General features: G+C 45.4%; 1 protein-coding gene across 1 annotated transcript; it reads right to left on the reverse strand.

Annotated features, from left to right (window-relative positions):
• Positions 1-10080: 10080 nt before the first annotated feature.
• TST (thiosulfate sulfurtransferase) lies at positions 10081-13374 on the reverse strand. Its single transcript, XM_066596299.1, has 2 exons — positions 12684-13374; positions 10081-11208 (listed from the first exon to the last, which is right to left on the reverse strand). Exons 1-2 carry the CDS (start codon positions 13270-13272, stop codon positions 10913-10915), a joined length of 885 nt encoding a protein of 294 aa, XP_066452396.1. The 5' UTR covers positions 13273-13374; the 3' UTR covers positions 10081-10912.
• Positions 13375-15851: the final 2477 nt, after the last annotated feature.

The following is a 15851-nucleotide window of genomic DNA, read 5'->3' on the forward strand; positions in this document are numbered from 1 at the left end:
AATTTTTATTCCATACAAGTAGGCATTGGGGCCTGGAATTTATTCAGTTGTGCCCTGCAATCCAACGGGTGTTCCCTCCATTATAGGCCTTGCCATGTGTCCTATAATTAGATTAGGGCCACAACGGGAATGTTTCTGAACACGGGACAAACTTGGGGATCTATTTTGGGGTGGATGTCTTCATTCCTTTGTACACTGTACAAAAAAAACTGTTTTTAAATTGACAAAATTGCTAAAAAAATGAAAATTGTAATTTTTTTCCTTCTGCTTTGCTTAGATTCATTCAAATACTGTTGGGTCACAATACGCAGTACACCCCTAGATGAATTCGTTAAGGGGTCTAGCTTTTAAAATGGGGTCATTTGAGGGGGTTCTTTATCGTTTTAGAAGCTCAATGGCTCTACAAGTGGGCAATGGGGCCTGGAATTTTCCGTTGTACCCTGAAATCTAACGGGTGCTCCTTCCATTATAGGCCTAGCCATGTGTCCTTTAAGTTGATTAGGGCCACAAGGGGTATGTTTCTGAACACGGGACAAACAGGGGTATCCATTTTGGGGTGAAAGTCTTCATTCCTATGTGTGCTGTACAAAAAAAACAGTTTTTAAATTGATACAACTGCCAAAAAAATGAAAATTGTAATTTTTTCCTACTGCTTTGCTTAGATTTATTCAAAAATTGTAGGGTAAAAATACACAGTACACCCCTAGATAAATTCGTTAAGGGGTCTAGTTTTCAAAATGGGATCATTTGTTGGGGTTCTCTGTCGTTTTGGCCGCTCAAGGGCTCTACAATTGGGCAATGGGGCCTAAATCACCTTCATGCTAAATTTCAGTTCTGAAAGCGACCGACTACTCCTTACATTTTGGGCCCCATTGTGCATCCAGACAAAAGATTAGGGCCACAACGGGTATGTCTCTGAACACGGGAGAAACAGGGGTATCCATTTTGGGGTGCAAGTCTTCATTCATGTGTGTGCTGTACAAAAAAAGCAGTTTTTAAAATGATTGAATTGCCAAAAAAACGAAAATCACATTTTTTTTCCCTTTGCTTTGCTTGAATTCATTCAAAAACTGTGGGGTCAAAATGGGCAGTACACCCCTAGATAAATTCGTTAAGGGGTCTAGTTTTCACTGGGGTCACTTGTGGGGGTTCTCTTTGATTTTGGCCTCTCAAGAGCTCTACAAAAATGCTATGGGGCCTAAAACGCCTTCATGGAAAATTTATATAGCTTATCAAAAATCTGTACAGTATGTTTGGACATATTTGAGATATTACAGTTGAAAATGTGAAAAAATGACAATTTTTTCAAAATTTTCCCAATTTTGGCGCTTTTTAATAAATATACACAAATTATATCGGTCTCTTTTACAACCAAATTGAAGTACAACATGTGGCGAAAAAACAATGTCAGAATCACTTGGATAAGTAAAGTCCTACGTTGAAGGACGCATGTCAGATTTCAAAAATTGGCTCCGTCACTAAGGCGCAAACAGGCTTCGTCACTAAGGGGTTAAGGGCAAGCTGCGATGCGAGGATTAAAAATCGCAGCAGCAGGATTGTTTCAGCATTTTGCTAAAAGACAGCTCAGATGGTAACGTATATAGTCCATTCGTGAAAACGGCGTCTGATATACGCTCCAGTGAATAAGCCCTTAGTCTGATTTTTCATTATGGCTTTATACCTTCCTGGTTATTTTTTAAAATAGTTTGATAATAAAGATTGCCTTGTTATTTTATGATTGGCTGGGCTGTGATTCTTGTTTAGGTGTAGTATGTATTTTGTTTCTAAGCTCTTTACTCTTGGTCTAATAGGTGTCACCATATTGTTATCAGCAAAGCAAGGTCTATTACTCCTTTGAAAATCCCAAGCTTCACAGTAAAAAGCCATTTACACGGGATGATTATTGCTCAAAATTCGTTCACTTTTGTGTTATCGCTCTCTTTCAGTCAGCATAAAAAACATGCAACTCTGTGGCGAGCCCATAGGCCTCCATAAAAGGGAGGCTGCTTAATTGATTGTGGGTTAAGGCCTCATGTCCACGGCTAAATTGTCATTTAAAATCCGCAGCGTGATCCGCGCCCCATAGGGATGCATTGGACACCCACAGGTAGTTAAATACCTGCGGATGTCATTTTCCTCTGAGGCGCGGATTGCGTGTGCGGGAAAACACCCGCGGCATGCTCCATTTTTAGTGCGGTCTCCCGCTGGGACGGCTTCCACAGGCTTCATGAAGCCTATGGAAGCCGTCCAGATCCGTAGCACACACGCACTTGAACCCCTGCTCTCCGGCGTGGGAGCGCGGGTGAGCAGGAGTTTTTAAAAAAAAATGGAGTGCCCGGCGCATGCGCGCAGCACGCTGCCGGCATGCCGAGCACATCCGCCGGGCCGAAGAAAGAAGATCCAGCCGTGATGGAGGGAAGATTCGCAGCTTCCGCACAGGTAAGTTTAGTCTTCTTTTTAGCCTTATGTCCGCGGCAAAGGAGGGACCCGCTGCAAGATTCTGCATGGAGAATCCGTGGTGGACATGAGGCCTTAGGCAGCATTATCTTAAGGTCCTTTTACATAAGGCGATTAAGGCCCTTTTACACGATAATCTTCTTATGTAACAGCATGCAGTAACTGAACGACTCAAGTTGCTCACTTTTAACCCCTTAATGACGCGGCCCTTTTTTTACCCCAATTTTTGTTTTTTCCTTCCCCCTTTAAAAAAATCGTAACTCCTTTATTTATCCATCGACCTCGCTGTATGAGGGCTTGTTTTTTGCGGGATGAGTTGTAGTTTTCAATGGTGCTATTTAATGTACCACATAATGTACTGAAAAACTTTTTAGAAATTTTAAGTGGAGTACAATGAAAAAGAAAAAACATTCCGCCATCTTTCAGTGCGTCTTGTTTCTACGGCACACAAACTGCAACAAAAACGACATGATAACTTTATTCTATGGGCCAGTACAATTGCTACGATACCAAACTTGTATAGGTTTTTTTTTGCTGTACTACTATTTTTTTTCAAACATATTTAATTTTTTCCAATTATTTTCTGCCCCCATCTTCTACGCGCAATAACTTTTTTAATTTTTCTGTCGATGTGGTTGAGCAAGAGCTCATTTTTTGCAGGATGTCCTGTAGTTTCCGTTAGTACCAATTCAGAATAGATCTGACTTTTTGATCACTTATTATTGCGTTTTTTTTGTGAGACAGGGTAACTGGAAAAGGGCATTTTTGTGGTTCTTTTTTTTTTTTCAGACGACGTTCCTCGTACGGGGTAAATAATGTGCTACTTTGATAGATTGGACTTTTACGGATGTGGTGATACCAAATACATATTTTTCTTTTATGATTTTGATTTTTTTAAATATAGATATGGCAAAAGTGGGGTGATTTAAACTTGTATAACTTTTTTTTTTTTTTACAATTAATAAAACTTTATTGATATTTCTTTTAAGTCCATGGGGGACTACAACCAGTGATGCTTTGATCGCTGCTGCAGTATGACGAAATGCTGTAGCATTACATCATACTGCATTCTGACAGGCAGCCTATCAAGGCACCCAAAGGGGATAGCTTGATAGGCAGTCTCTCAAGGCAGTCCTAGGGCCTTTCAGAAGGCCCCCAGCAGCCATTACACCTGCACGGCTTCCCCGATCTCACGGCGGGGGGGAGGGGGGGGCGTATGGGACTCCCGAACATCGTTCAGGGGATTTAAATGGCGCTGTCAGAATTGACAGCAGCATTTAAAGGTTTAATAGCCGTGATCGGCCGTACAGTCGATCGCGGATATTGCCCGCGGGTGTCAGCTGTAAGAAACAGCTGACACCTTGGGACCTCTCTTCATACATACCACGATGCTCTAGGACGTAAATGTACGTTCTGGAGCGGGAAGGGGTTAGGAAGCTTTAAATCTGAACAACCCATCATTCGGTGTAAACAGGAGCTGAAAGGGTGGAAAGGGGTGGGGGGAGACCAGAGAGAATGCTCCTCCAGCCCCCCGCCTCCCTGCTGGCCACACTATCAGCGATCCAGAGATGCTCGCTCCTGTGCAGCAGCACGGGAGCGAGGATACACGGGAACGAGTGTCGGGCATCGTTTGCCCGACACTCCTTATGTGTAGTTGTAGTAACTCAATTTGTGTTTAAAGGATCACTAACTTTTAAAACTACTTGTGTTTATATGATAGTAGTTTTGCTGATTATCACACAGGCTATGTACTTTATTTACATAAAATGATGTTTTTGTGCTGAAAAATCCCTCTGAAGTATTCTCTCTCCTGCCCTGACTTGCTGTCCACTGTCTGCTAGCTCTTGTTTGACAGGTGGGAACCCTAGGAGAGCAGAGCAGGGGGTGAATCATGAGTGCTCATTGAGCTGCATGTAGGGAGCAAAGAGGAGGGGGAGGGAAAGGCACTCATGGAGAGCTGCAAGTGGAGATATTGGTGAAACTCCGATTAGCCAACACCATTAGATTAAACGCCCCTCTAATTCAATCCTCACATGCTCACCTCCAGGACCTCTCTAGAGCAGCATCGGTCCTCTGGAACGCACTACCCCAACACATCTGGAAATCCCTGACACACAGAACTTCAGACGCGCCTTAAAAAACGCATCTCTTCAGGGAGGCATACCAAATCTCCTGATCTAATCCCACACAATACGTCTCTTGCCCCTGTATACATTTTATGCCCCTGTACCTCCTTATCACACCCTCCGTTTTGTTTCCGAATAATGAAATGCCACTTGGAATCTTCGTATTGTTTGTGTTCCCCCATGCCTCATCTCCTGCCCCTGTACCTCCTGTATCACCCCACCCCATCTGTCTCTAAATAATTGTACACAACATATAACTGTCGTACTGTTTCTGTTTCCCTTGTGCATTGAATCAGTTGGCGCTATACAAATAAAGATTATTATCATCTGCTGCTTATACACAGGTACACATGGGACAAGCTATTGGACAAACGATGGCCGACACTCGTACGAGTGATGCTCGTTCCTATGCTGTTACACAGGAGTGAGTATCGCTGGCATCGCTGAAAGCGCTGCCATCATAGAGGCGGAGCGGTTGGGGAGCGTCCTGCCCCAATGGAAGCGGAGCGGTTGGAGAGCGTTCTCCCCCTGCCCGCCTTCATTTACAGTAAGCAGATAGTTTAATACTGAGCGACTGCGGTTTACAATGAACGGCTCATCGTTCAGTTTTCTACATGCCGAAACTCAACGACTGAACAATTCTCGTTTAGTCGCTGCAGGCATTTATAAATGACAATTAGCGTTCAAATTCCCAGAAGCGTGGGAATTTGAACGATTCTGAGCGATAATGGTCCCATGTAAATGGCCCTCAAGTCTTTCTGTACATTCCTGCCTGATGAGATTATGTCTGTGTGTGTATTTAGCATTTAGAAAGCAAGAATCTCTGTAGTTCTCTAAGAACAGGCTATAGCACACACAGCATAGCAGCAGCTCCCCACACCAATACTGAGAAGAACTGATATATACCATGTACAGTGGAAATGGGGGGGGGGGGGGGGGGGATATATATAATGGGCACAAAGATGGTTATTTCTCATGTATACATGACCTGCTGGGAGGTGCTGAGCTGATCTAATAGTTCTAGTGTCGCCCTGAGGTGGAGTAGTTGCATCTGTGCAGCATGGGATCATATTGGTTGTCTTTCACGGAGATCTATCCCTGTACAAGTACCTGTGTTCGCTATGGTTTTGGCATTGATTTATTGAGGTTTGTGCAATAAAGCCAGCTGTACCGAAATCCTTACTTGTTAATATATCTGACTTCGGCTGTCATCAGAGACTGGGTGAATAGCGGGTCTGCAGCGCTGGGGCCGAGGACGGGTTAATGCTGTTGGGTTTGTTATTTCTTGACAGCTGTACCTGCCATTAAATTTTAAGAAAGTAACCGGACAACCACTTCAAATGAGGAAAAGAAGCTCCTTGGTGATGGTGTATAAAAAAAAATAAAAAATCAAACAAAACAACCATCTTCCCCGGGTCACATAAGGCCGCCTGCAGACGGGCGGGTCGGATCCGGCGGCGAGCATTCTCGCCGCGGGACCCGACCCCAGCGCCTGCAGGGAGGAGCACGTACTTACCTGCGCCCTTAATGTGCCGGCTGCCGGGTAGCCGGCGCATGCGCAGACCGGAGCCGGCGGCCGGGTGAGTGACGTTTCTGTGCGGGGCTCGAAATAGGACATGCCGCGGTTTGTTTGCCGCGCTAGATTTCGTGTGGCCGTCTGCATAGGAGTGCGTATTGTAATGCACTCCTATGCAGGCTTTCAGTGGCGGAAATCCCGCCGCGGGATTTTCGCCCGTGTGCAGGCGGCCTAAAGTGTATATTTATTCATATCACTCATTAGTATTGAAGGCAAGATACATGTGAGTAATAAAGCACCCCAAATATCTCCAACACCAGAGAAATGACCGTTGACTAAATATCTACTACTACTTACAGACTAATAGATTGATTTAAAGATTTCCACCCTTAGGCTGGGTTCACACAGGGCAGATTTGTCACGGTTTTGCCGTGTTTTTTCTGCTGCGGTTTTGCCACAGAAGAACTGCTTCAAAGGTTAATTTGGGCTTGCGGATTTTGCTGCCGATTTTCGTGCGGAAAAATCTGCACGCGTTTTTTTCCGCAGCGTTTTTTTTCTTTTTGTCGCATATTTGGTGCGGTTTTGGCTGCGTCCATAGAGGTCTATGGACAAAAAAGCGCTGCGGAAAAGACCAAAGAATGAACATGCTGCATTTTTTAAAACAGCGACGCAGTTGCATTTCCGCACTGCGGCTGTGCGGAAAAAATCCGTCCTGTGAGAACAGCTTTTTGGCAAATCTCATTTGTGCTGCATTGTACTGCAAACGCAGCGGTTTTGCCGCAGTGCGGATATGCAACGGCAATCCGCGGCAAAACCGCAGCAAATCTGCCCTGTGTGAACCCAGCCTAAATGTAAAAGTGGTGATAGGCTAGTAAATCAGAATTTGGAGCAGAAGCCAAAAGTTTAATATTATGTTTTAGAAATTAAGATATTCTCTTTTGTAATTCAGGTTGTGGTGGACAATTTTCCAGCTTATCTCAATGGTGACAAGCAATGTGGCTGCCATAGTTAAATAGAAACATGCCAAAATCTTTGTAAATAAACATAAATTGTCCAACTTTGGCTATTATTTTAAAAGGGTTAGGCCGTCTGCACACGGGCGGAATTCCCGCGGCGGGATTATTCGCGGGATTTCCGCCACTGAAAGTCTGCATAGGAGTGCATTACAATACGCACTCCTATGCAGACGGCCGCGGTTTGGCCGCGCGAAACGTCGCGCGGCAAACAAACCGCGGCATGTCCTATTTCTGTGCGGGGCTCGCACACCCGGCCGCCGGCTCCGGTCTGCGCATGCGCCGGCTGCCAGGCAGCCGGCACATGAAAGTGCCGGGGCTGCCAAGCGTGGGTGAGTACGCGCTTGTCCCTGCAGGCGCTGGGGTCGGGTCCCGCGGCGAGAATTCTCGCCGCCGGATCTGACCCGCCCGTCTGCAGGCGGCCTTATTCAGGGAGTGAACCTCTACTTCAGGCCCATTTCCAACACAGGTCACATGATATGAACTCTGTGCCTGTCCTGTGCTTTGAGTAGATGAGCTGTTTCGCTCAAATTAGTAAGCAAACCCCCTTCTTCTGTAATGTACAGAAGTTCACGTATGGAAGTTTCTGGAAGGTTCTGATTGATATATGTAGTCTCGTGCTTAGGTGTATTGTCAGTGTGTTATATGTGGATGAATATGGAGTATATTGCCTAGCTGCAGTACTGAATGGGCTACTGTCTGGGTCATGTCTAGAAATGTATCTGTTGTAAGTCATGTGACCGTGTTTCATACATGTGTTTGCAAGGTGGATCATGGGGGGGGGGGGGTTCTTCTTTTAGTGAGAGTCTAGTGTAGAGTGGTGGCAAGATAATTGTGCTGTGGAGTGCTGGCCACATGCAGGTACCTTCAACCTGCATGTGGTAAAGATGGAAGAAGCAGAGGGGGGCCTAGATGTTTTCCCTAGGACCCCTACCCCGAAATTGTGATTGAATTGTGGAGTCCGTGGTACAGAGTTCAAGTCGTAAGAAGTGAGTGAGTGACCGGTAGAGAGTTTGTGCTTTGCTAAGGAGTACTTTCCAGGAGCGTTGCTGCACAGATAACTTGGACTGTGGGCCTGGTGTCATCCTGTGTCTGCCTCCTTGTCCTCACCACCAATTCTGCCTGCACTGGCGTGTTTCGTTGAAACTCTGTCAAGCTATTATACCCTGTATTTATCCACGATTATCCAAGTAAAGTTCCAGTTGCTGACCGTTGCAGGCAATTGTGTGTTTTCACTACTATCCATGTGTGTGGACTTTATTACACCTTCAGTTTCACCGAAGAGGAAGGAATGGTGGTGTCACACAGGACAACTACGGAAACAAGTAAGCTATAAACCCCATTTAATAGCCTGCCCTCGACCCCTGGGACGTGTCTCTGATTACCCTCTGGGTGGGAGACAGTAGTGCCACCGTGACAAGGCCCTACTTCAATGCCTACCGTCTCCTCGGCCAAGACCTGCTCTTTAGACACTGCACTTCTCTGTCTCTACATTGGGCAAAATGGAAAAAGGGGCAGGCTTGGCTATTAAGATGAGTGGAACAGCCAGCCCACATAGAACTCACGATGGGCACACACCATAATATGTGACCAGTGTTGGATATGGACCAAATGTAGAGACTCACATACTGCAGGTCCAGATAAGGATTCCGCCTCCCTGGACAACCCCTTTATCTTGTGACTTACTGAAGCTTTGGGTACAAATCCATTTTAAAGTGATTCTGTCAGTGAATCTGTCAGCCATGAACATGTTGTCCAAATTGCAGCCTTGATGTTATAGAGCCAGAGGAGCTGTTGTTATAGAGCCAGATATATACTTATATGGGGAAAAATTCAGTATAACTTGTATTTTATTCATTTAGATCTCTGCTCATTCTGAGTTGAACAATCCAGTGGGCGGTTTTATCAGTGGTTGTACATACAGGGATAGCTGTCAATCACTGATAGCTCCGCCCATTGGACTGTTCAGCTCAGAATAAGCAGACCAATTAATGAATAAATTACAAGTCCTACTGAATCTTTCCCCGTAAAGCTATTTATCCATCTGCTCAGCTCCTTCGGCTCTATAATATGATGCCTGCAGTTTGGACAGCGTGTGTTCAGGTTGACAACTCCCTTTAAAATTTACTTTCATTGACCATTTCTTTTGCTTTCCCCATTGTTATACTGATACGTACTGTACCAGATGAACATGCGACATTCACTGTAATAGTACAGTATTATCTATCACTTTCTTTTTTGAATCATTTTTCTTTATTGAAATTTTTTCAAAGTAATTAACAGACTTAAGGCCCATTTACACAGCAAACGATGCCCGACACTCGTCCCTGTGTTTCCTCAATCCTGTGCTCCTGCACGGGAGCTAGCACAGCTGGCTCGCACACGGAGCGGCCAGCAGGGGGGCGGGGCAGTGCAGGAGATTTATCTCCTCTCGCTGCCCCGTCCCCCTTCATTCACATAATACAGCCGCCATTCATTACGGCGTCTGTTTAAACTGAGCGATGAGCTTCATCGCTGATCTTTCATGCAGCATAAACGATGAGCGATGAAGCTCATTGCTCATCGTGCAGTTTAAACAGCAGCCGTTCAGTAGTGAACGGCCGCTTTGTTATGTGAATGGAGGGGTGGGGGAGCGAGAGGAGAGAAATCTCCTGCACTGCACCACCCCCTGCTGGCCGCTCCATGGACCAGCCTGCTCTGCTCTTGCACGGGAGCGCGGAGACGCAGGGACGAGTGTTAGGCATTATTTGCCCGACAGTTGTCCCGTGTAATTGGGCCTTTAGGCTGCAATCACACAACAAACGTATTTGGACATGAAACATTTGCATGCACAATATGCAATTAGAACCCAATGGGTTTGTTCACTTGCGCATATTCGGTTTGTGTAATTCCATCACACACACACAAAAAAATACACAGTATGCTCTATTTTTATGCCCATTCATGCAACGAAAGAACACATCTTGAACTCATTAAACTAATTGGCCATTTTAATGACTGAAAGCATCACTACATTTTTTTTTTTTTTTTGCGGGCACAAATACAGTAAAGAAAAAAAAAGTTTTGAACGCAAATATGCAATGTCTGATGCACAAAGACACAACGCAAATACTCATACGCTTGTGTGAATCCAGCCTTAAGTACTAATAACCTGAGTCTTAGGGAGCATTCAGAAGAACGTATATAGGCCGATATACAGCGTCTCTCTCTGCAGGGGGAGGAGGCTGGAAGAGCCAGGAGCAGTGCTCTGAGCTCCCGCCCCTCTCTGCCTCCTCTCCACCCCCTGCACTATTTTCAATGAGGAGAGGCGGGATGGGGCGGAGCTAATTCCCAGACCTTAGCCCCACCCCATTCCGCCTCCTCTTATTGCAAATAGTGCAGAGGGGCGGAGAGGGGTGAGAGAGGAGGCAGAGAGGGGGGCGGGAGCTCAGAGCACTGCTCCTGGATCTTCTAGCCTTCTCCCCCTGCAGAGAGACGCAGTATATCGGCCGGCGTGAATACCTGGCCGATATACGGTCGTCTGAATGCTCCCTTAAACAGAGACTCAATAAACATATCTCAAAAAGCTATAACTGTTGGCTAACCGACAGTACATGTGCAATATCCATGTATATATGTGTATACATACAAATATGCATTCACATCTACATAGGCACCCATTTCTGTGTACAGAGTCAATGACCAATAGGTATAGAAAACACAAAATCTGGAACATAAAATAGAACAGTGTCCACCACCACTGAAGAAGATGTAAAGGACAAGAACAAGGCTTGACCAGATGTAGAGAAAATATATATTCATCACTTCTTATCCTTCCACAAAGTGACTCTATCTTCTGGTTTAGCCCTGTGGAACCATTCGAACCATGACCCATCATAGACAGCGGTATCCTCCTTGCCCAAAATGAATGAAGCCAATGCCAGCTGGCACGCGGTAACACCGCGCCGACAAGTAATTGTCAGAGGCTTGGACAGATCAATTCCCCTTTCCTGAAAAAGTTGCATCATCTCATCTGGGGACTTCTCGAACCCTTCTTCTGTCAAGAAGCTGGTAAATGGGAGGTTTAAGGATCCAGGAATATGACCAGGGAATATCACTAGAAGGAATAAATAGAGATAATGAGAACATATTGTAGAACTGTGAAACCACAGGGCATTAAGGCCTCATGTCCACTAGGAAGTTCAGACCCGCGCGGATTCTCCATGCAAAATCCCGCAGTGGGCCCTCCTTTCCCGGGAACATGAGGCCTGAAAATAGATTTTTCTTAGTTGTCCGGACGCTACGGGTTCCCGTCCGTCGCGGCACGCATGCGCTGTGCACTTTTTTTTTTCTTTTTGAACTCCTGCTCTCCGTCGCCAGAGAGCAGAAATTCAGCTGCGGGTGTACCACGGGACCGGACGGCTTTTATGGAAGCCGGCGGGAGATGCGTAAAAAAATGGAGCATGCTGCGTTTTCTTTCAGGTGCGGGAGAAAACGCAAATCCAATAAAATGCCATCCGCGGGTGCAAATTTCAATTTAATTGCCCGCGAATGGCCAATGGATCCCTATGGGCAAAATTGGATGCGGATTCTGCAGCGGAATCCGCAATTCAATTTTGCTAGTGGACATGAGGCCTAAGGCTGGGCTCACATGAGCGGGTCGGATTCCGACTGTGAGCCCTGCTTACGGTACTAACCTGTATTGCGAGTGACCGCGAAGGCTCGCAGGCAGTCATGCACAGTACAGGTTTTGTTTTTGTTTGTGTTAATTGCATATGGGCTGCGCGTCAGAAACCTCCATTGACATCAATGAAGGCGCAGCGATGTGAGCAGTCCCGGTAGCGCAAAAGAGAACAGTAGGCAGTGCTCCCATCACAGTACAATCACGTCACACTCTAGCGAGCGTATATATGTTTACATTCATCTGCAATTTTATTATGTCTAGATATGTAAAGCCATAGACTTCAAAGAGGGTGTACTTAGTTTTTCTTAGGACTGTACATAGTTATCACCTATATACGGCACAGTAGCTACTTGCTCTAAGGACAGATTCAAATGAACATTGCTTTCTCCCCTTATGCGGTCAGTATAGAAGTTGTAGGGCTGTATTCACACAGGGTGGTAGAGATGCAGTAAGAAATTTGTCAAAAACTTACCAGAAAAAATGTGTGTTTTTGCTGCACTTTGCAATGCTCTTTTAACTACACCTCAAACTCCCTGTTCAAATACAGTCTAAGGCCCAATGTCCACGGGCGGGCTTGAATTGTGGAATTGATCTGCAGTTCAAGCCGCCCATAGAGAACCATGAGCGTTTGCACTTCAATTTACACATGCGGATGTGTTTTCTGGGTTCCGTATGTGGAAAACAAATTGCAGCATGCTCCATTTTAGTGCAGTTCCCGAATGGATGTCTTCCATTGAAGTCAACGGAAGCCGTCCGATCCACGGCCCGTCCGCAATTGATATTGCAGACAGGCTGTGGATTCTGCGAGAGAGGTGGAGTTTGAAAAGAAAAAACCATGAGCCCTTAACTTTAGTTTGTGCTTCTATATGTATCTACTCACATGGTCTTAACAAAAAGATAAGTCTCACCTTCTCCGGGCTCTGGCTCGGTGCCCTTGTATCGCCCTTCAGAACGTGAATCTACCAACTGAAATTCTTTAGTATTCCTATTCCTCTGAATGTCCTCAAACGTCTTCACCAACGAAGGGTTCAGCACCGCTTGGAAAAGCTCCGGCTTTGGCTTCACCACCTCTGACGTCACAGGAAGGCCTTGCTTTACCCAGTTTCTGAAACCCCCATTAAGAACAGACACCTTACTGTGGCCAAAGACCCTAAACATCCACCATGCTCTTGCAGAATAATAAACACCCACTTGGTCAGCATCATAAATCACAACGTGGGTCTCGTTGTTTATGCCAAGATTGCCCACGTATTTGGCAAAGTAGGCCTCACTGGGGACCATCACTTCATATGGAGAGCCTAGGTCTTTGCATTCATCTATGTCAAAATATAAAGCTCCTGGTATATGTACTTCTTCATACTCCTTGCGTCCATCTCTGATGGGGGGGTAGTAGAAGGACGCATCCAGAACTCGTAGAGCAGGGCCCGGTTTGCAGGTTTTCAAGGCCTCAGAAAGCCAGTTTATGGACACCAGAGCTCTGGAGAGAAGTTGAGACATGCTGCCAGCTCTTGCTACAGTTTGGCAGTGTGCAGTGCTCTTCTAGCACATGGAGGAATGTGTGACAGTCCGGAGAGCACTTGGTTTACTTCCTGTAGGCTGAACTTCAGCTCTGGATTTGCCAATCTTTATTTCAAACTTTTTTGAAACCAGTTACACATTCTAGTTTGGAAATGTGCACCTCCTACCACTCCTCCTTACGTGTTATGCAAGTTCTATTAACTACTTCATCTCTGATTCGTGAATTTTTGCCCTCTGTTTTGTGACCAGCCATAACTTACTTTTTTCATGCATGGTGTATTCAGGCAGTGCGGTTGATATGCAGTCAAAACTGCATTACAAAAAATATGGCTTTCGATGAGGTTGCATTTTGTTTTACAGTAACTGCAGAAGTCGCAGTAAGGGCTCACACCCACTTGCGTTTTTGTAACGCTGCGATATCGCTGCATTTCTTTCACGCGATTGTCAATGAGACTTTCTAATGTTAAAAGCGCATTGCAAGTTGGTGCTTTGTGATTTTTGTGCAATGCGTTTTTAACATTAGAAAGTCCCATTGACAATCGCGTGAAAAAACTGTGCAAGAAAAACGCAGGTGTGCAGGAGCCCCAAAGCTGCTTGCGGCTCTAAAAGTAAAGCAGCTACATGACAGGTCTGCAGTGATAATAATAATAATAATCTTTATTTGTATAGCGCCAACTTATTCCGCAGCGCTTATAATATATAAGGGTCATATATAATGTACAGGTTACATACCGTACAGTATACACTGATCAGTGCTGCAGATTCAAATCCACATTATGTTAATTCATCCTAAACATTTTCAGCATAAATTTCACGCCTTCAAATAAGGGAATGACATCCACAGCAAATCTGCGCCAAACCATATGGTCAGACATGTCTGAATGTACCCTGAGGTTGCCTTTACACTGGCGTGAAAATCGTGCAAGATTTGTGCATTGTGAGACGCACAAATATGATCCCCATTCTTTTTAATTGGGTCATTCACATTAGGGATGTTTTCCTGCAAGGCACAGCGATGCGACGCAGGAAACAAATCGCAGTATGTTTTTTCGGGCTGCGTGATCTTGCATCGCAGCCCCATTTGGAGCAATGGATGAACCCGTGCTCCTCTTGTGTCGCTGTGACAGCCGCGGCGGGGATTTTCTTCACCCCCGAAGCGATGCAGGGCTGCTTTCACATGAAAAAAACATCCACGGGGCTTTCACATGGATGGCGTGATTCACGCCCGGATATCGCCCTCGTCCCAGTGTGAAGGAGCCCTACAGGCTGCTTCAGACAAGCATTAGTGCAAATACGCTTGCTGCAGTGTATTTGCTTATGAACGATATTTCAAGAGCCAGGTAATTATGGTGTGTGCGTGTCAGCACTTATTACTGAACTTTTTACGCACGCGTGACACTCCCTTTCCGTGGAGTTGATTGGCTATTAAAGTCTAAAAGAGGTCCAGCTGTCTTCTTTACCTGCATTTTGCTGGTTGTCACAACTCCTGCATAATTTTGCCCCTGCCATATACCTCTAAGGTAGTTTTATTGCGCTACTGAGACTGCTTACATCAGCGTGTTCACAACAGCGCCATTTTGGAGTGGGCCAGACCGCCTATTGAGTAGGCATGGCAGCTTACTAGTAAGCAGGGCAGCTAACTGGGAGGTGGATGAACTGACACACTAGGGACAGGTGCTTTGAATTTAGCCTGTGAGAACTGCACAATTTAGTGCACACAGGGGCCTTCCATGCACAGAAAAATAGAACATGCTGCATTTTTTCCTATTGTAGTGAATGGATTCCATATACTGCGCATTGCAAGCACAGATTTTGTAGCCAACATGGAAACCTCAAATGCGCTTGTGTGAGGCCACCCTAAAATCAATGGGTTTCGTGCATGCAGATTTTGCGTGCTCAAAAATATGCGCAAACATCTGAAGGAGCCCTAAAACCACATTTTTGGCCTTTCCATTTCTGGTGATTTTATGAGGATCTGTGCATGCAGACACAAGTCTAAAGCCTCCAGCACACTAGCATATATTAGCATGTAATTTCACGGACCGCACAAGGCCCCATTATAGCCTATGGGGATATTCACACGGATGTTTTTTTGTATGTGAACCGATGGTCTGCGTGAAAAAACTGACAGCATGTCCTATTCCTGTATGAGAAACAGGGCACGCCAATGAATGTGCTGTGTCTGCGTGTATTGGACAGCATAACAGACCGGTCCATGTGCTGTGCGATGCAAGTAGTGGCGGAGTCTCTCAGGTGCAACTAGCACTTACGGCTAGTGGCATAAACTCTGCACATGTTAAGCTTTTATTTTAAGGAGGCATAGGGTATCTAGCTTTCTGCTAGGGTCGCACTTTTAGCAATTAACCTTTTCCGATCCAACTTCTTATTTATTTTGGGTGGGAAGCGCGTTGTGGATTCCTTGGAATTACTTAACAGAAACATATAAAAATGAACTCAAATGATGAGTTAATATTAGAGATGAGCGAGCATACTCGGAAAAGCACTACTCGCTCGAGTAATGTGCTTTATCCGAGTATCGCTGTGCTCGGGTCTGAAGA

The sequence above is a fragment of the Eleutherodactylus coqui genome, chromosome 3, assembly GCF_035609145.1.
Source record: "Eleutherodactylus coqui strain aEleCoq1 chromosome 3, aEleCoq1.hap1, whole genome shotgun sequence".
NCBI classification, from domain to species: domain Eukaryota; kingdom Metazoa; phylum Chordata; class Amphibia; order Anura; family Eleutherodactylidae; genus Eleutherodactylus; species Eleutherodactylus coqui.